General features: G+C 48.0%; 1 protein-coding gene across 1 annotated transcript in view; it reads left to right on the forward strand.

Moving 5' to 3' along the window:
- Htra1 (HtrA serine peptidase 1) overlaps positions 1–20,446 on the forward strand; it is a 50,711-nt gene that overhangs the window by 18,032 nt on the left and 12,233 nt on the right. Inside the window, exons 2-3 of the mRNA XM_005351379.3 lie at positions 8,115–8,214; positions 8,587–8,791. Coding sequence (XP_005351436.1) covers positions 8,115–8,214; positions 8,587–8,791 — 305 coding nt within the window. The remainder of the gene's footprint in view (positions 1–8,114; positions 8,215–8,586; positions 8,792–20,446) is intronic.

Consider the following 20,446-nt stretch of genomic DNA (forward strand, 5'->3'; position numbering starts at 1 on the left):
TCCCAGCAGATGGATGCTGTGTGAGCCCCTGTAGACAGATGGTCAGTGCTCCCAGCAGATGGATGCTGTGTGAGCCCCTGTAGACAAATGGTCAGTGCTCCCAGCAGATGGATGCTGTGGGAGCCCCTGTAGATGGTCATTGCTCTCAGCAGATGGATGCTGTGGGAGCTCCTAGATGGTCCATGGGCTCCTTGGCTCCACAGAATAGAACCATGCCTCTAGCATGGCTTTAAAAGTCAGATGCACTTGAAATGTTGGCAGACCAACTTCTTTGGGCATGGACCTGTCTAGTCCCACAGGGCCCCGTAGCTATAGTCAGAAGGGCCCCACCTGTTTAATGCTCTGCAGGCTCTGCCTTGAGATTCCTAATCTTTGGACAAAAAGCTTCATTTTCATCTTGCCCCGGGTCCTGCAGACAATGCAGCCAGTGCTGAATGTAGGGCAGTGCATTAAAATGCCATGGGTTTGATCAGTCTGTCCTTGCAACTGATTTGAATTTGGGGAACAAGCTGTTCCCTGGGAATAAAGGAGGATTCATTTCTTTTCCCTCGAATACACTGTGTTCTGTTTTCCAAAGTAGCTGGACTTATCAACTCGGCGGAGAAATTAGATGGTGGGATTGTTCTTGCTGGAAGCGAAGGTTGGACTGTTGGACTTGCATCCTGGCTCCGCTCTTCCGATTCAGAAGTGTGAATTGGGTTCCCACAGTGGTGTGGCTGTAAGGGGCTGAAAGAGCTGGGGTTGAGAAGGGAGGCTACAAATGCAGAATGCAGAGATCAATCGGGGAGCCTCTGCACGTGGCTCAGTCTCCTGCTCTGCTGCTCACTAACTCTGAGGCTTTTTTGGGGGGGAGATGAGGAGAAGAGATGGGGGTTCTCCTGTAGCCCAGGCTAGCCTGGAACTTGACAGATAGACAGTCAAGGATGACCTTGGACTTCTGATCCTCCGGTCCTCATCTTCTGAGTGCTGGGATTACAGATGTGGTTCCGCCGTGCCTGGATTAATGTGTGGTACCAGGGACCGGACCCATGGCTTCCTGCATACTAGGCAAACACTCTTCTCAATTGAGTTACATCCTTAATCCAGTTCCAGAGCTCTGAACAACACACTTTCCTTCTGTATAGATTCAGGCATAAGAGTCACCCTGAAGGCTTTGAGGAGAAACTAGAGGAAACATCTGTGTCTAGCACTGTGCTCAAGCACATAGTCTTATTGGCTAGCATTGCCTAGTATTTTATTGCCAAAATTGAAGGCTGGGTGGGATTTGACTAGTTATAGGGAAGAATAAAGAATACACTGCCTTCCTGTAGGCAGGGAGCGAAAAGGGTGTGACTACCTAGGGCTGGAGTGGAGAGCCGTGCTTTGGGGACTGAGAGGGAGGGGCCTAGGATTCTTAGAAGATTCCAAAACACAGGAAGAGCCACTGGGAGCTGTTGCAAGGCACTGCCCCCCTGCTGTTGGCTAAGCAAGTGCGAGCAGCTGATAACAGAGACCTTGGCTTTGGGCGGTCGCTCTCTGTGCAGTCTGTCACCTAGGATAGCTGCGGCGTGACAGAAGGACAGTCTCTGTGACATCTCTGTTGGCTTTTGGTCACCGTGACAAATACTTGATATGAACAAACTTAAGGGAGGAGAGCGGTTTCTGTTCTGTTTTGTTTTTTAGACAAGACCTTAGGAATCTCAAGCTGGCGCTGAACTCAGTCCCGTAGCTAAGGATGACTTTGAGTTTTCTGGTCCTCCTGCCTGCCTGGAATGCTACCAGCTACTGCACCCAGTAACCTAGGGCTTCTTCCTTCACGTTAGGCAAGCAGTCTGCAGGCTGAGTTATATCCCTAGTGCCAAGGGAGGAACGGTTTATGATTACCTGGCTCCGTTTCAATGGGCTTGCGAGACGCTTGCCGGAGCTGGTGGCAGAAGAGTCTGCTCATCTCAGGCCAGCTGAGAAGAGGGTTGAGGTGGGGGGAGGGGGAAAGGAAAGATCTGGAGAACTGAAGATACAGTCCAGTGACCTCCTTACATCTGCTACCTCCCAATGATGCCACCACGTGATGACTTCATCAGTGGGTTAGTCCATTGGTGAAGTCAAAGTCGTTCTGTGATTGGATCCACCACCAGTTAGGGAACAAACCTCCAACACATGATAAGCCTCGAGGGGGACCCTTCATGTCCAACCCACAAAACTCAAGCAACTGCAGCCGATGAACTCTTTTACCTTGACAAGTTTCCCGCATGTTAACGCTTTGCCACAGCCCTGGGCTTGGGGGCTCACCAAAGCCCCTTGTACATGGGCCCTTATGTCGCCTCTGCTCTGCATCATCCACACCGAGTGTAGGGATTCAGTACCGGAGGTTCCCAAACTTTCCTGGCTTATGACAGTCTCCACGTATCTGAACCGTGTGTTCTTCTCCTTCTTCCTAGAAGATAGCTGTGTCACAGTAAATCTTTCATGGCATTCCCAGGCTGAAAGAATACCCAAGAGTTCCATTTGTTGAGCAGTGATATCCAAACAAATTATTTGTGTCCTTAGAGCATAGAAGTCATTAGGGAAAAAGCGATTGCCTTTCATTTCATATCACCAGTTTCCTATGAATGGGATGTGTCCCTCCTGGTGACTCTTCAGGTAGCCACTTACTCGACCCAGAGTTAGCTGAGGGGGTCTTACTTGGGCTACTGCTAATTAAATTGCTCTATGGGGAATTTTCTTGATTGGTAATCGATATAGAAAGGCCCAGCCCACTGTGGGCAGTACCATTTCTAGGCAAGGGGTCCTGGATTGTGTCAAAAAACTAGTACCAGTCAGCGGTGTTTCCCCTTGGGTGGTTCCTCCTTGGGTTCCTGCCCTGATTTCCCTGCATGATGGATTGTAACTACAAGATGGAATAAATAATTTTCTCCTCTAGTTGCTTTTGGTTGTGGTATTTATCGCAACAATAAGAAACCAGATGAGACTAGTGTCCCTTGACCTTGCCAGGATTACAGTCAACTGAGTACTCCTCCCACCATGTCCAGTGTTGAGTAAATTTTCTGTGGTCTGTTCCTTTTATCAAAGCGAGTGCCTGCAGCCTCACCTTCTGGGCAAAGGGGGTGATCCAAGGCATGTGATGACACGTAGTTTTGAAATTGAACAAGCTGGAACTCGTTTATAAGGTGTCCACTGGATACCGGCTGTCACCAGGGCTGGGGAGTATCCCGTGGGTTTGCCGTATGCTCTGGGGTACCTTGGACCAGACACTGAGAATCATGGCACCAAGCTCATCTCGGCTTTGTTCTCGCTGACTCTGTTCTTATCTTCAAATCTTCTGATGTGCTGGTCCTGCCTTCTACCCACGGAGGTGCATTACTATCGTGATGTCATCGTCGTCTGTCACCTATCTATCTTCTGTCACCTATCATCTATATGTCTCCCCCACTGTGTGTGTATACATAATACGTATATTTAGTTTTCTTATATGCATATACTATATATAGTTATATGCAAAACTATATATATGTATATTTATTTAGTTTTCTTATATGCACAGAAGAGGCTTCTATCTGTACTGCCCATGTGTAGGCTTCCACCTTGTGAAAATTCCTTAAACAGTGTTATAGCAACCATTTACATGACATTTACATCATATTAGCTATGATTATATTCTAGAACCCATTTACCGTGCATGGGAGGATGTGGTAAGTTGCATGAAAAACACCATGCCCTTTACTTAAGGAACATAAGCATTAGAGGAGGATCTTGGAACCCATCCCCCACCATGCAGAGGGTCAGATGGCTGAACTTCTTTTCAGTTAGCATTCTGTAATGGGTATGGAAACTTCTCCAAATTCTGTCTTTCTCTCCTTCCTCACAGAAGAAAGTTGTTGAGAGTAGCTAAACTCCACCTCCCCCAAAAGGAAACTAAAAGAAAAACAAGAATGAAAAAGGCCAGGCGTGGTGGTGCACACCTTTAATCCTAGCACTCTAGAGGCAGAGGCAGGAGGATCTCTTTGAGTTTGAGACCAGCCTGGTCTACATATTGAGTTTCAGGACAGCCAGAGCTATGTAGAGAGACCTTGTGTCAAAAACACAAACAACAAACAAACAAACAAAAAGCGGTTAACACAGATGCAAACCCCAGAACGATGGATTCAACATTTATGAAGTAGTGTGCCTGATAGTTTATAAAAGAGAGAGATGGGTCATTTTCTTTCTTGGGATTGAATCCTGGCAGCCATGAGCTCATAAAGCTATCAGAAATTGTTGCCTGTACTTAATAGGCCATTTGTTGTGTTAAAATCAGTAATACTAAATATTTATTAGCCAAGTGGAAAGATTTATCTCTGTAAATCACTGTGATTCATCTTTCCGCTTGCTAATCCTGGTTATTTAGGATTTTGTTTTTAAAAATCAAGGTCCTGTTGTAAGTCATTCGCCTTTTCCTTCCTGAGACTCACTATGTATGTATATTACAGACTTGCCATGTATATTACAGGCTTTTACTGTCAACAACATTTCCAAAGTAGGTTGTCAGTTTCCACCAAACTCCTGAGATTTTCCGTGGGTAGTGTGTTTTAATCTGTATGTTCCCTTGGGAAGAATTGAAAACGTAGCAACATTGAGTCTCCGAACTGCAAATCTAGTCTCCCTCTGCATTTATTTAGGTCTTATTTAATTTACTTTGACACTGTTTTGGAGCATTCTTGGACAAACCTTTGTTAAATATTTTCCCAAGTATTTTAATTCTTTTGATGTTGTTATGATATTTTAAAGTTTCTTTGTCGTGATTTATTTGTGTATATTGATGTGTTTTCCTATGACACTGAAACTCATTTATCATGGTAATTTTGTTTTTATATTTCTAAGACTTTTCTAGAGCGGCCATCATGTCATGTGCAAATGAACGCAATTCTTTTGTTTTCCCTTCCAAGCACCTTGCCTTTTGTTTTCCTCCCTTGCCTCTTTGTGTGTGGACCACCACTCCCAGGATGGCATCGCTACAATGAACAGGGCATCCCGTTCCAGCTCTCTGCTCTCTCTGTATAGCCATGGAACAATCAGGAAGGGCCAACCTCAGCCCCACAGACTTCCAGTGTAGAAAGGGTGTGGTGGGGTCATGCTCCTCAGGGTGTGCTGGTGAGTGGCTTGGGCCACTCCGTTGGGGTTGAGTGCCCACCTGGGCTGCAGTTGGGGTGAGATGAGGTACTGACCCAACTGCTGGCCCCTCTTCCACAAAGCTGTGGGAGGAGACTGTGTGAGCTGGGAAACAAGCTATCGTCACAGGCTACCCTTCAGACCAGTGCAGGGTTGGCTACTGAGACTGTTGAGCTCCCGACCCACTCAAGTTTTAATCAGTTGCACCTCTGCTTCCCTTCTCTGTCCCTGTTGTTTCACTGATGGGAAGTGTCACCACTGCCCAGAGCCTCCTTCTGAACAGCCATTCTCTCCTTAAGCTGTATTCCGTGGCTTCATCGAACACTTCTTGGGCATGGGGTCATACATTCTTATTCTGTGACGCAAACACCGAGCTCTGTGCTCTTCACAAGGTTTTTTGTTTCTTTCTTTGTTTGTTTGCTTTCTGTTTTTTTTTTTTGTTTTGTTTTGTTTTTTCTTCTGACAAAGGACTTAAGCTTAGGGGAGGAGAGTCTGGTGATGTGACCAAGGCCAGACAGTAGTGGGTATGATGCCCAGAGCCATCAAACGGAGGGCAGAGCTAGTGTTTGGCATCTTCCCTTCATGTGGGGTCTAGATGCAGCACTGCTCTGCCCCTCTGCGTTCCCTGGGAGAGCAGGTGCTGGCAGAGCCAACCTGGCTTCACCTATGGGGTGGGGTGTGTGTGTCTGGGTTGACCATTTTACAAGGAGGACAGAGGGCTGCAGTGAAGATCAGAGCAGCAGGGCCACCAGGGTGTCTGTAGACAGGAGGAGGCAGCAGCAGCAGCTCCCTTCAGTTAAATGAGAGAGGAACGGGCCCCTAACCATGCTGCTTTACCTGTAAAGATGCTCTGAAGCTGCAGGTGCAGAAGCCACTCTTCTCCTTGGCTTGACGTTTTGCCCGTCTTTGAGCAATTGTGGGTACTCCTGTGTTAAGTCGCTTCCATTTAGTTTCTATGTGGATGTCTACCAAATGACAGCAGTGGAAGTCGGCAGCTGGCTTGTCACTGTCTATCCTCTCTCCTCTCTCTGCTTCTTCTGCCTCATCTACTGAGTGGGAGAGCCCTGTATCCATTCCCAAAGCCACCTGCTCTTTGTCTTGATGCCCCTGTCAGGCTGAATGTTCCATTCGGGGTTTGAACTCTAAGGAGCAAACCACGCCCACACCTCATCCTAGCGGCAATCGCCCCATTCTACTGGTGAGAAAATGGGAGTTACCGTGCGGACCTAGGATGGGTCTCTGGCTTCGTGCCCCTCGGTCTGGTCCTTCTTGTAGCTATTCCGGTGAACAGACCTTGGAGCCACTTTTCCTGCTTTGCATCAGCAAGGCACCTGCCTATTTGAGCCTGAAGAAGGATCCCATATTTATGTTCATACTTCTGTGGGCAGATCTTCTTCCGCCCTAACACGGCACATCAGAAAGGCGAGGCGAGTTAGTTATCCTTCAAGGCAGGCGTCTCACAGCTGTGCTTCTGGTGCTTGCAGAATACCACGTGCCCTCTGGTTGCTGGCCAGCTGGAGTTAAACCTCCACTTGGTCCTTGCCCAGGGAGCTGGTCCCAGGAAGCCCAGATGCACTTGTTTACAGCTGTGTCTCTGTGATGGCTGCCAGACTCTGTGTAGAAGGAATGCGAATCTTCTACTCCCACAGTTCCATCTTTTATTTGGGTGTTCAGGGGACACACCGATCACAGCTATCTAGATTCCAGGGAGAGGAGCTGCGGTGGTTTAAATAAGATCCCCACCCACCCACCCACCGGCTCCGGTGTTTCAGCCATTGCTTCCCAGTTGGTGGCACTGCTTAGGAAGGTCTTGGTGGCATGGTCTTGGTGGCATAGCCTTGCTGGAGGAAGTACATCACTGGGGGGTGGGCTTTGAGATGAATAGCCTCTCATCACTCAGTTTTCTCTCTCTGTGCTTGTGGTTGAGGATGTGAGCTCCAGGTTTTCTGTTCCTGCCATCCCCCCACCATGATGGCTCTTATCTCCTGGGGATGTAAGCCCTAGTAAACTCTTCCTTCTATAAGTTGCCATGGTGTCCTCATCACAGCAACAGAAAGTGACTCATGCAGAAGCAGATCAGTGTATGCCATTGTGGAAGTGGAAAAGCTGTAGATTTGTTGAAACTATGGAGTGGGGGGGCAGCTTCCCAGATTTCCCTGTAGTTTATGTTCGTTATTAAGACCATTTAGTATTCATAGAGAAATCCTTGCCTCAGTTTCCCCAAATATAATATGGTCATGATACTTATTTTGAAGTCTGTAAGAAAGTAGAAAGTGAAAAGGCTTTGAAAGCAGGTGTATTAAGATGTTGCTGTCATGGAATCTGTCAAGTTAGTTAATCTCCCTGGAAGCTGTAGTCCTTTTCTTGAACCTGTGAACATCACACCGTGGGAAGGGAGATCAAATTTCTTGGCTGTATCAAGCAGCTTAGGGAGGGGAACCAGGCTGAGGGGGAACAAGAGAGGACTGGAGGACTCCATGTTTATGGAGGTACCCTTCCAGTATGGGAAGTTAGTCCCCGTATGTCCCTTTGCCCAGTTATGTCTGGTTGGAGCACTGTAGATCTTAGTGGAACAGGAATAATCTACAGATGCCCTGGAACGGGGGGACCCTGGGGACATGCAGCTGTGGTGGGTCACAAAAGGACTGGAAAGTTCTTAGCCTAGGGGATGATTGTTTCCCTTCCACAGAGGTATATGTGTGTGTTTGATGTGATGCATATGTTCATGTGTATGATTATACAAATGTGTATGTGTGTATGATTATGCATGTATATGTATGTGTGCCTATGCTCATGCTCCGTACGCGTGAGTGTAGGCATCTGTGTGGAAGCACATGCATGTGCATGAGTTCGTGTGCCTGAGTATGCATGTATGCATGTGTGTGTTGATCCTTTCATGCACTTTGTCTCCCTCTAAGCCACATCGTGTTCCAGGCCCCCAGCACAGGTCCAGCATCGCTAAACTACCTCGTCTTTGCTTTTGTTCCCAGGGCAGGAAGATCCCAACAGTTTGCGGCATAAATACAACTTTATTGCTGACGTGGTGGAGAAGATCGCGCCTGCTGTGGTTCACATTGAACTATATCGCAAGTAAAGAGTGCCTCCCCTTTCCTGTAACATCTGGAGCTGTCACTAAGTAGCGACAGAGCTATTTTTGACACACATTAAAGTGTCAGGAATGTCGCTGGGTAGATTCCTATAGTATGATGGAGTTCTCTGCCTTAGGAAATTTTTCCTACTTAAATCTATAATCTTGGCCCTTCTTTTATTAACTTCTAGCTCTGAAGAGATTCCCAGGGAATATTTTCTAAGTGGAATTTTTGATTCATTCCAAAAAGTAGCCTAATGTTATTTTTAAACCGTTAAACACTTGTTAGATGTGCGTGGGTTACTCCTGCAAAGTCATTTCCTGGTTTGTGTGAGTGTTTAGAGGTGTTCAGCCTTCACTAATGTCTGTTTTAGGCTTCCATTTTCAAAGAGGGAGGTGCCGGTGGCTAGCGGGTCTGGATTTATCGTGTCTGAGGATGGACTGATCGTGACAAACGCTCATGTGGTGACCAACAAAAACCGGGTCAAGGTTGAGCTGAAGAATGGAGCTACCTATGAAGCTAAGATCAAGGACGTCGATGAAAAGGCAGACATCGCCCTTATCAAAATCGACCATCAGGTGAGAAGCTCCTGAGGCCTGAGCGCCTCACCAGCCCACAGAGCCCAGCTCTCAGATGCCAGACCTAGAGAAGGCGAGGACACCAGAGCTGTCTGGTAACCCTGGAGCACGCAGCCACAGCGCAGAAGCTACAGGGCCAGGTGGCAGGAGAGAAGGGGCTCGGGAAGCTCCTGGAAGAAGCTGGCTCTCAGATCGGAGGTTTTTAATTGAATTAAATTAGTTTCTTAGTCGTTTTTTTTTTTTTTTTTTTTTTTTTTTGAGGTGGGATTTCTCCTGAGTGCTGGGATTAAAGTCAAGCCCCACCACCTGTCACATAGTAGAGTTTTTAAAAGTAGCATTTTTTTCTTCATAAAACCAGACTCTAAGGAAGTTAATGGGTAGCTGGTGAGAAGAGAGACTCTGTCCCTGATGTTGAGGCATCTGTGTCAGAGATGTTTGTCTCCACATGCATAACTGGGGGTGTCCTGGGTTCTCAGTGTGTATGGAATGGATTGAAAACTTTTTTTTTAAAATGACTTTTAACCATGTGTTGTGTTTGTATGTGACTATGTAATTAGAGAAGCTGGGTACCCTGGAACTGAAGTTACGGGGTTACCTGACTCTGGGTTTCTGCAAAAGCAGTGTGCTTATCATCTCTCTAGCTCCTTGCTAAACTTTCTGTGCTCAAGGTTTTGGGAACCTAAGACAAAATTAACATCTCTTCCTTGAGTCTCTTAGAATCTTTAAAGTGCTGATGTGCACATAGCCCCTTGCGAAAGGGCTAGAATACAATATCTGCCCAAATTATTGTTTTCTACGAGCCCTTAACTTTGAGGCAGGTCCAGGATGTAAAACTAAGACGTAGCGAGAGTGAGCTCACTTTGAGAAATGCGTGTGTGAAATTGCCTTGGGGGTCGGGATGTTTATAGCTCAGATTCTTTCTAGTCCTACTTGAATTAATTTTTTTATTTAATTAATTTATTTTTCAAGCCGGGCAGTGGTGTCACATGCCTTTAATCCTAGCACTTGGGAGGCAGAGGCAGGTGGATCGCTATGAGTTTGAGGCCAGCCTGGTCTACAAGAGCTAGTTCCAGGACAGGCTCCAAAACTACAGAGAAACCCTGTCTTGAAAAACAAACAAACAAACAAACAAAAACCTAATTTATTTTTCGTGTGATTTTTTTGAGATAGGGTTTCTTTGTGTAGCCTTGACTGTCCTAGACTCACTTTGTAGATCAGGCTAGCCTCAGCTACTACTCAGCTTTCTGAGTGCTGGGATTAAAGACATGTGCCACCACACTTGGCATTTTTTTTTTAAATAAAAGGAAAGGAAAAAGATTTTTTTAAAAAACATATTTGATACCCTGTTTGCAGTTATTTTTGCTCAGCAAAGTCTCATGTAGCCCAGGTTGCCTCCAAACACCTTTGATAACTTGTAGGTGGCTTTGAACCTCTTTGACTTCCCTGCCTCTCCCCTTCCATCTGTGAGGATTATGGGCATGCACGACCACGCCAGGCTTACACAGTATTGTGAATCAAGCCAGACCTTTGTGAGAGCTAGACAAGCACTCTGCCAACTGAGCCACATCTCCCACCCTTGTTTAGCAAAGTCTTCAGCCCCAAAACTAAATCCAGGTCTTACAGGATGGCCAGCAAAGATTCCCACTCCCCCTCATGCAGATCACACGATGATGTGACCTTTGTTTCTCCTTTCTTCCTGTCCCCAGGAATTTCTTCAGATAGAAGGAAGGAGGGTCAGTGGGAATTTTGTGAGTGGTGCAGTAAAAGACACCCGTCTAGGAGCTAATGAAGTGTAGCGTCTTTTTGTGAAGCTCTTACTCTCACCTGACTGTTAAGTAGGATGTCAGTTAGGTGAAGTCCTACTGTGCGCTCTGGACTATTGGATAGAGGCGGCTCAGTGTACTGTTGGGGCAGTAGGATGCTGGGTTCTTTTATCCTTTTAAAAATAGTATCAGGCATTCTTCAGGAAAAACCACAGGACCAAACATTCACTCTCTACCCTCTCTATTCCCTTACCTTCTCAGAGGCTGAGTGGTGAAGACAAGACTGAAGGCTGTAGCCCATACAGGCTCTGTGCCCGTGCGGGTGACCGACTTTAGTGAGGTCACAGTGGTGTGTTATTTCTGCCAGGTTACTGTGGAATTTCTATCAACAGTTCATCTTTCTAACTGTGTTTGTTGGCACCAAGCTAATTGGGCCAGGCGCTGCCCTTCACATCCAATGATTCTCTAATACACAGGGTAGCTGTGTTATTCCTATTTTTTAAAGGAAGTACAAACTTTCCAGGAACGCACCTGTACCTTATCACCCCCGCCTCCTCGGAGCCAGTGGGCAGACGTTCAAGTACCCAACTCGGCAGCCATAGCCACAGGGACAGAGCCTGGCCTTTACATGGGATGGGACAGCACGACCTTAAATAGGTTGGCACATTTCCCATTTAGGAATGCTGCTGGTGAGGCGTCTAGAATGTGGTGGTGGCACCAGAGGAGGCTGGCCAGAATAGCACAGCCGGCGGCCACATGTAGACCCTTCAGACCCACCGAGTTCACGGAAGACAGCCAGCATTGGGTGGCCTCCTGGCCGTCTGCAGGCGGGACCCTGGCCTGCGTGGTGTGTGAGCTGTCTCCTCATGTCATTTCACGTTCGGAATGCGTGGGTGCATGCCATGTGACTGCTTCCAGCCTGGGGATATTCTTTTCTGATTCTGAGCCAACAAGGAGTCAGGAGCCTCGTGTCACCTCTGGCATGTCCAGGCAGAATGTGAGAGCTCTCAACAGAGGAGCTGTGTGAAGGCTTTCAGGCCGTTCCTAGGAGTCTAGCCCTTGAGCCAGAAGCCTAATGTTGACATGTGCTGCCCCCCCCCGCCCACCGAATATTTGGAAATGTAAAATGAAACTGACGTAGCTTTTGAAAATGGAATTGGAAATGAAAGGCAGACACCCACATCAAAGCCTGATTCCTGCCGACTACCTCACCCCACCCCATTTCTGTTTGTCTGTTCTGATGAGAGTTATTTCTGGGGAGAGTCTAGCCTGGCTTGTAACAAAGCTTGGTTGGGAAGGAACTGGCCACCCAGGTGAACCGAGTTCCGGCAGAATTTACCCCTTATGTGCGATGTGATGTGATCAAGGCGTGGTAGGCAGCGGATGAGAGCGGAGCTGGCTTGGTACCATGTCCTCTTAGGCAACAACAAAGAAACAGGTCAGGGAAGGGGGGAGAAGACAGACTAGGATAGTGGGTGAGGTGGTGCATACCTCCAGTTCCAGCATTTGAGGAGGGGGATGGAAGGCAAGAAGATCTGGGCTTAAGGACAGCCTCCGTTAAGCATCAAGTTCGAGGTCAAGCCTGGGCTTCAGGCAGGAAAGTCACCCCCCAGGGTGCTTTGTCACATGAGGATATGACTGGGCCTCCCCAGAGCCATTGAAGAGCAGCCCAGTGAAGCTGGTGTTGGGCCATACACCACATGCACGAGCCTAGTGACTAATTCAAGGGCTGGTCATCTGGGCCGGGTTTCTCATCAGCATCATGAGTTTGCTTGAAGGGGTTCTCTGTGACTCACGCTGGAATTGTCCGCTTTGAACATGTGTTTCACGAAATGGAAGGTGCAATGGACATTTCAAGACAGGGTTTCTCTGTAACTTTGGAGCCTGTCCTGAAACTAGCTCTTGTAGACCAGGCTGGCCTCGAACTCACAGAGATCCGCCTGCCTCTGCCTCCCAAGTACTGGGATTAAAGGCGTGCGCCACCAATGCCGGGCTGCATCTCCCTTTTTTGTCCGAGAGCACGAGCCGTCCTGTCTTTCGGCTGCAGATCAGCTCCTCCACCTTTGGAGAACCTGGGAGGGACTGTGAGCCACGGAGCCTCAACTCCCACGGCCCAAGTAGGGTGAGCACATGCTGCTCCATCAAACTGCTAACTGTTGTCGCATGCTGCTCACAGGAAGGACAGCGCTACAGTGTAGGCCCTGCCTGAGCTCCTCCACTTCCTCCCTCTCAGAGTGTGCCTCCCATCTCTAAGGGGCTTGAAGCTTCTTGGCTTGCAGTTGCCAGAAAGGTTTCTGGGCTTGTGACCAAAAGACTCTTTTGTTTCTCTCTGCTGAGCCGACATAATGTGCATTTGCTCTGCTTGCTACATTTTGAGACCCTAAAGGACTGCGTGGGAAAGGCTCACAAGGAAAGCCCTTTGTGGGCGGGGCTACTGATCCGCCCCTTGGAAGAGAGAGGGTGACCCCTGTGACTCTTCCCTTGAGCCTCATGGGATGCTCCTGTCCCAGAGCTGAAACTAGGGGTCCTCAATGGGATCCGTGTTGGTCTGGAGGTGGGGGGGTGGGGATCGCCCATGTAAACATTTTAATGGGAAGCAGCTTTGAGGGCAAACTAGTTCAGCTTGGGATACAAACTACTTCCAAATGTGTTTAACACGAGCCACTGGCCGTGTGTACAGAATATTTTTAACTTTTATCCAAAGTCAGTTTTTGGTTGTTGTTTTGTTGTTGTTGTCGTTTTGTCTTTTTTTCCTGAGCAGTTCAAGAGGAGGGCGGAGCCATAAGAGATAGGGAGAGACATAAAAAGTGAACCAATTGGGTGTCTTCAGGCTGGAGCCGGGGCATGGGCAGAAACACGGGCAAGTGTTAAGGTAGGAGGGAAAGTGCCTTTTGTCACACAGCTGTTTTTCCAGCTGTGCTGATTCCTTTGGATGCTGTCCTGCCCATCCCACGCAAACTCTCTATATCCGGAACTCCTTCCTGGGGTCACCTGACTTGATCTGGCGCCCCTTCCTCATCCTCCTGCTGCCCCTCACCACCTCCTCAGGTCCCCTGGGGCTTGGAGCATTTTCTCTCTCTCAGGCCTTCCTTTCAGTATTTCTGTCCTTCAGTGTTGGATCACATCCTGCTTTAGACCCCAGGGACACCCCTTGTCTGACTCACTGCACGGAGTCTTTCCCCACATCCGAGTCCCCTCAGCATCCCCCATCATGGGAGGGACGAGACTCAAGACTCCATACATTCTGTATTTGCTGTCCTTCCTCATTTAAATAGAAATTGGATGCTATTTATAGTTTAATTTTCCATCTCTTTTGGGGGTGTGTGTGCTTAATATATTGCTCAGAATAGCCTCAAACTGCTGGGCCCAAGTGATCTTCCTGCTTCAGCATCCCAAATACCTAAGATTCAGGCATGTAACCCTGTGCCTAGTTTCACTCGGTTTTGATTTCTCTGTCTCTGCTTAGTGCTGGGATCACAGGTGTGCCGCTCTCTGCCCGGCTGTCTTGTAGGTTCGGAGGCTTGAACTTGAGCCCTCACGCTTGCTCAGTGAGCACTTTACTGACGGAACCATCTCCTCAGCTCTTCGTTTCCAGACTCAGCTTTCTCCTGCTTGAGCATGAGGAACACATTTCCTTTGGCCTTCAGGTCAGGTCATGGATGTTGGACAGCTCTGCTGGCTAGTTTTGTGTCAACACACAAGCTAGTGTTATCTGGAAGGAGGGAATCTTAATTGAGAAAATGCCTCCACAAGATCCAGCTGTAAGGCATTTTCTTAATTAGGGACTGATCCCCAGCCCATTGTGGGTGAGGCCATCCCTGGGCTGGTGGTCTTGGGTTCTGTAAGAAAACAGGCTGAGCAAGCGGGGGGGGGGGGTGCGGGAGTGAGCCAGTGAGCAGCACCCTTCCATGGCCTCTGCATCAGCTCCTGCCTCCAGGATCCTGCCATTTTGAGTTCCCATCCTGACTTCCTTTGATGAGGAACAGCAATATGGAAGTGTAAGCCAAATAATCCTTTTCCTCCCCAACTTGCTTTTTGTCATGGTGTTCCATCACAGCAATAGTCACCTTAACTAAGACAACAGCATCTGGACAAAACCAGGTCCGCAACTCCCAAGTGTGATGGATTAGGAGAGACGCCACAGGCTAGTACCTAGCTCTTCTGAACCAGTTTCAGATGAGGAGGACTGTGCAGCAGGCCAACTGCACACTCTTGTCTCCCGCCTTCTGGTTTTGGAGTTTGGCCGGATATAGCCCGCGCCAGGGCTACACTGAGCCTGTGGTCTTGGTACCTCAGAGTGCTGATGAGGCAATGACGCTTCCTGTGGGTTCTTTTCCCTGACGCCAACCACCAGGTAAATATTTGGACACAGCATTTATCCAGGCTTGAGGTGGTTTTCTTCCTCCCCCGCCAAGGCCCCCAGCCACCTTTGGCCCACCAGTCCCACAGACCTGTTTGAAGTGGCTGAGGCTTAGCCTCTGGGTACTGGTTGGTGTTGTTTGCTGAGGGTCCTCTTACTGCGGAGCCTGCTGACAGGGCCTGAAGGCTAAGGCTTGATCATGGAGTTCAGAGCAGGGTCACTGGAGGCTGGGGCGTTCATATCTAAACCTCTCATAATTTGGCCCTGTGCGTAGAGAGTCGGCCACTGGTGATCCGAGTGAGGAAGGCCCAGGCAGTCTCTGGGGATGAGGCAGGAGCCAGGGAGGTGGAGCGGCTTGGGGCTGGGTGTGACTCACATGGGTTCTCCTCAGGCCACCTGATTGTCTGAGGATGCTGACTAAGCCCCTGGGCTCTTCCCAGAGCGAATCAGATAACCAAAGGCCATGCATCCTCTGGATGCTCTCCCTCTTCCCATAAAGTAAACCGGAGCCTGGTGTAGACACACACTGCCCCGAAACCTTCCTCTCTGTCTTTTGTGTTTTTTCCATTTTGGAGGCTTTTCTGTGCCTCCTCTTGCTGCTCTTTTCTGTGGCCTTCTCTCCCAAAACTAAGAGGACTTCCGCTGCAGTTGCCAAAGATGCCACAGAGCCTGTTGCTGTGGCAGGGCTCCCATTACTGGATTGATATTTACCTTTTTTTAGAGAGGAGAGCATCAATATTTCATGTGAAAAGAAGTACAGACGGGACGCGGAGGGTGGCTTTTGTTCTGCAATGCCAGCTCTGTCCAAAAGCAAATGGCGGCATGGATCTTTACTGTTTCTGACTGTAGTTCATTTTGGCATGTGAAAATATTTCACTTCCCCAAACTCAGAAACGGGGCCTTTTGTGTTCTTTGGCCCCGTTTCAAGAACTTCGTTGATGGTTGAGGAAACTCTCTGGCTCCATTTTTCTCTTAATATGGCAATGTCTTTTTTCATTTTGGCACTCTTTGCAAGGAATTAGAAAGAGACGATTGTGGTTCAGGCAAAACAAGTCTCAGCTCATTGGGAATGTCTCCTGACCATCCCACCTAGGAGAGACGTTAAGGGGGCGTCTATCTGATTGCTATGAGCATGACCGTGTGCTAGAGTCTAGGCTGGCCCACCTGTAGCCTCTAGTCCGTATCTGACCTTCTATCTGTTTTTGTAAATAAAGTTTTATCAGAACACAGCCATCCCTGTTCATTGGTATAGAGTCTATTGCTGATTTCATTCTGTACTGAAGGAGTTGCCTGCTTGGCCTGGAGACCACAGGGGAAGGGAAGTCAGACATATTTGCTTCCCAGTTCTTCCCAGTGAGACTTAGTGGTAGATAGAATCCTTATTCTGAGGTAACAGGAAGTATTTGGGAAGAGGGTGCTTATAAGCACCGAGTGAGGTGAGGCCACAAGGGACCAGAAGTGGAGACAGCTAAGCTGACTTCCGCTGTCTTTCTTTCGGGAGGAGTTTGCCTCCGTGAAAATGAGGCTTTGGTTTTGCCAGACGAAGCAGAGAAGAGCATTAGGTCTTGCCATTTCTCTGTGGTTTTGGTGGAAAGGAGTTTATTAGAATTACAAGCTATTTTACAAGTTATTACCCAACTCCAAGCAACTCGGGGTCCCCTTTTCATTTGCTGGTGTCCGTATGTGCTTATTGCACACCTGCCTTGGCCAAATACTGTTAGGTTTGCACACTGTGACAATAGTGGGCACAAATACTGTTAGGTTTGCACACTGTGGCAACAGTGGGCACAAGCTGTGGAGCTGAGATTAGTGTGGGAAAGGAGACAAAGGAAAGAAGGGCAAGAACCTCCCTGGGGCTGGAAGGCCCATCCGTAGATGGTGTGTGTTGGGGGAACTTATCTGCAGAAGGGACAGGCCAGCTGAGGTGGGTTGCCTTGAGCCAGCCATGGGGCCGGGTGGGAAAGGGCTGAAGCTGCTCAGTTCTCCTCTTCCGCCCGGTCTCGAGGTCCTGGATCTTGATCTGTGTGTCAACAGTCATTTTCTCGTGAGCTTACGATAACTTCTAGAACACAAGGCCGAGGTGTCTCGTTAGCTGTTATCTCTGTATTGTCTGTGATTCTTACTGGCCTTGGCTGGTTGGCTCTGCTGTTCCTCTTCTGGGAACCTCAAGGCCGTCTAATGCAGTCAGTTTCCTGAGAGATTCAAAAAGAGTTCCTGATTATCTGGTTATAGGACAGTTTCCCGTAACCGGTTTCGAAACCCTCCAGACCTCTCCTATGGCAAGGGAAAGCTAAGACCTTGTGGTGGATTGAGGACTCATTGTTCTAAGTGAACAATCTAATTAGTTCTAACACACTGATCGAGAAGATGCTTGTTAAACAGAGCACTGAAATCTCATAGCAAGAACACTTTATAAATGATTGAAAACCAAGACATTTCAAGACAGTTACCATGGCCAGAATGCTAGGCCCAGCTAATATAAGTACCTTCCCTCACCCCAAGATCCAAGTGGATCTTTTAAGGTCATTTATTGATTTTTTTCCCCCTAAATATTTATCGTGCATCCGCCATGACCCGACACTGCAGCCACCGCCATGATGAGGTCAGTGGTCAAAGGGGCTGATGCATGGAGAAGATTGGAGCAGCATCCGGTTTCTTCTGCTTTGGGTACCACAGAACATAAAGCCTCTGGCTGCTGGCTCCCGTATAGAGCTGTTGACATTTTGTGGTCCAAACCAGAGCAGGAGGATATTTGAAGCAGCAAACATTTCTTGATGTATCTTACAGGAGACTAAATATTATGGTGGTGTCCATAAACAGCGAGGAGGAAGGAGCTTGCACTTTCGCTGTTTACATCCTTTTGCATCCTGTGTTCGCTTTCTCCTCCTGCCTCCCTCCATCGCTCTCACTTCTTCCATCTCCTTTCCAACCATCTCCTCATGTGTCCTACATCCCTAGACACCATGTCCAATGGGGAAATGGATGCTGGTGACATCAGTCTCATGAGCCTGGATACATTGTGGTCTCAGACCCCATGCAGCAGGTCCTTCTTCACCCTGGCCTCTTTGCTCCTTAGTCTCATCCCTCCATTCACCATAGCCATCCTTGACCCTGTCAGAGCTATACTCTAGACCTTGCCGTCATCCATAGCCTTCTGTAATATAGATTCTAAACATTTCAATCTTGGTTCACTTGGCAGGTAACTGTGAACATAGATTGTGCATTTATAAGCCCTGGGTTCGGAAAGGTCTGTGCTCTGAGAGCATTGTCCCAGTTTGATCCTTGAATTTGTGTCTTGTCTTTGATACCCAGTGGGACAATGGTGTGTGTTGAGTAGGCTTTGAGCCTTGGCTCAGGTGATTCTTCCTCCTCAGGATGGTTCCTGGTCTTCCCACTACCTTCTACAGGGACCTCTGACCCTGCCTGTTCCCTTCTTCTTTGTCTATGTAGTATTTGTAAGTATACCTCACGCCTGGAAGAGGCACAGGCACAGGATCACTGTCACATGTCACAGATCTTAGCACAGACAGTTATACAGGGCTTGCAGTGACAGACTCAGGGTATGTTCTGTGGGTTACCAGGCAAGGAAAGCTTCTATTCTGATCCAGGTACTCAATGTAGAAGCATAGAAGTGGTAATGGCAAAGCCCATGAAGTCTTCTATCATCTATGGGTTGAGCCTTGGAAAGCAGAGATGCCAGGCTTTTCTTCTCTACCCCCATTGGGACAGTGTGCAGGTTAGAGCTGTGTGGCAATGTGCTGGGTTGGGAAGCCAACTGGGTCTCTGTGCTTGCTGATCTGGGAATTTCTTTGTTCTTTCCAAAACAAATACAAACTATTAAGATATGGGGGAGAGTATGTAGAAAAAGGAAAGAGCCTCTGAAGAAGGGATCACGCTTTATCTCATATTGCCCTGTAGATGCTATACAGGGCATCAGCAAAGCTTTGACGCAGCTGGTCCACAGCCCTGCTTCTACCTCTCTTGCTGGTCACGTGTCTGGAACACTCTCCACTTGCCTTTAGGCAAGTCTTAGATGGTACATCCCCCTCCCCTGACTTCCTAGCCCCTCTACTTTCCTCTTTCTGGGTGTGGGAGATGGACAGGTCCTCCTCCTGCATAGTTTTGAAGAAAATGAAAGGCTGACATACTGCTTCCAGAAGGCATGTTGAATCACTCAGTTGAGTTGCAGCCAGTGGCTGCAACATTAGCCTTTGAAGAAAGCTTCAGCCAACAAGAGGCCCAGCCTGCAAGCCCCAGCCCTAAACAGGAGTGTGTCAGGCAGCTCGGCAAACACAGTAAAACTGCAGACTCAGCAGCAAAAACATATTTTTTTTTTTTTTGCGACCGAGGAACCTGCTGTACTTCTCAAAGGAGAGAAAGAAGTGATTGACTTGACTCATTAGACTTAAAAAAAAAAATTGGCAACTCTTCCTTCATTTTGGCTTCTTGGTTCATTTTATTGCTCTTTGCCTCAAGTTTCAGGGAATGAGGTGAGTCCCCAAGCTGGTAGCAGCTGCTGAGCTAGTGAAAGGGTTTTTTGCTGTCCTCGCGGGAGGATGACTGGTCACACCACAACCTCATGATGTCCAGATGTCGCTCCTCTTGATGCTTCAGGAGTTGGCAAGGATCTTTAGACCGCCTTGGGAGTTGTGTGCAATTTAAGTGTCCCCATTACCTTTCCGATTTTCCTTGTTTAACTACTGCTAATGGAATTTTCAGCAACGGCCACGTCTGGAAAGAGCCCTCGTCATCGTAACGGACTAGACTGAATGGCCTTAGTTTTGGAGACGGTATAAGGTCCAGAGAAATCAATCAAGTAACAGACTGAGTCAATTGAGGACCCAGTGCCAGGGAGATGGCTTAGTGGGTGAAGGCATATGTCGCACAAGCCTGATGTCCACATGTGGTTCCAGAGCCCCTATAAAAGAGGAAGGAGAGAATTGACTCCACAAAGATGTCCTCTGACCAACACACATGTGCTATTGCACACACACAGGACTCAACCCAAACCCAGATGTCTGCTTCTCCTGTGAGCATGGAACATACTGGAGAGCGTGTGTGCCTGTGAGTGTGTTTGCCTGATTTTCTCGGCGGCACCAGCTGGTTTGATATTGGAGCACAAGCCCTTGATGAGCAGCCATCACCATGAAGTGTTGCTTAGCGCAGGCTCAGCTTTCCTGCCCTGAGAAGTTCTGGCAGTTAGGGTTCGTCCTCTGATCAGTAATGAAACCTCCAGCACATGGTGCCTTGAAGTCATGGCCAGGCTTACCAGGGCTTGGATGAGGATAAGACAGACTTCCCCAAAGATACTGTGGGATAACAAGCAAGGGCACCTTTACCTATGAACCACTAGCTCAGCTCATGTCGGCTAGCCCATCTGATTGTTGTATTTTAAAATTTCCTTGTGTTGGAGATAGAACACATGATCTTGGCATGTGCTGAGCTCCACTTACATTCTCTTATATGGTTATTATTATTATTGTTTTTCTTTTGCTTTTTTCTTTTCTTCTTTCTTTTTTTTTTTTTTTTTTT

This window comes from Microtus ochrogaster, chromosome 8 (assembly GCF_000317375.1).
Source record: "Microtus ochrogaster isolate Prairie Vole_2 chromosome 8, MicOch1.0, whole genome shotgun sequence".
Classification (NCBI taxonomy): domain Eukaryota; kingdom Metazoa; phylum Chordata; class Mammalia; order Rodentia; family Cricetidae; genus Microtus; species Microtus ochrogaster.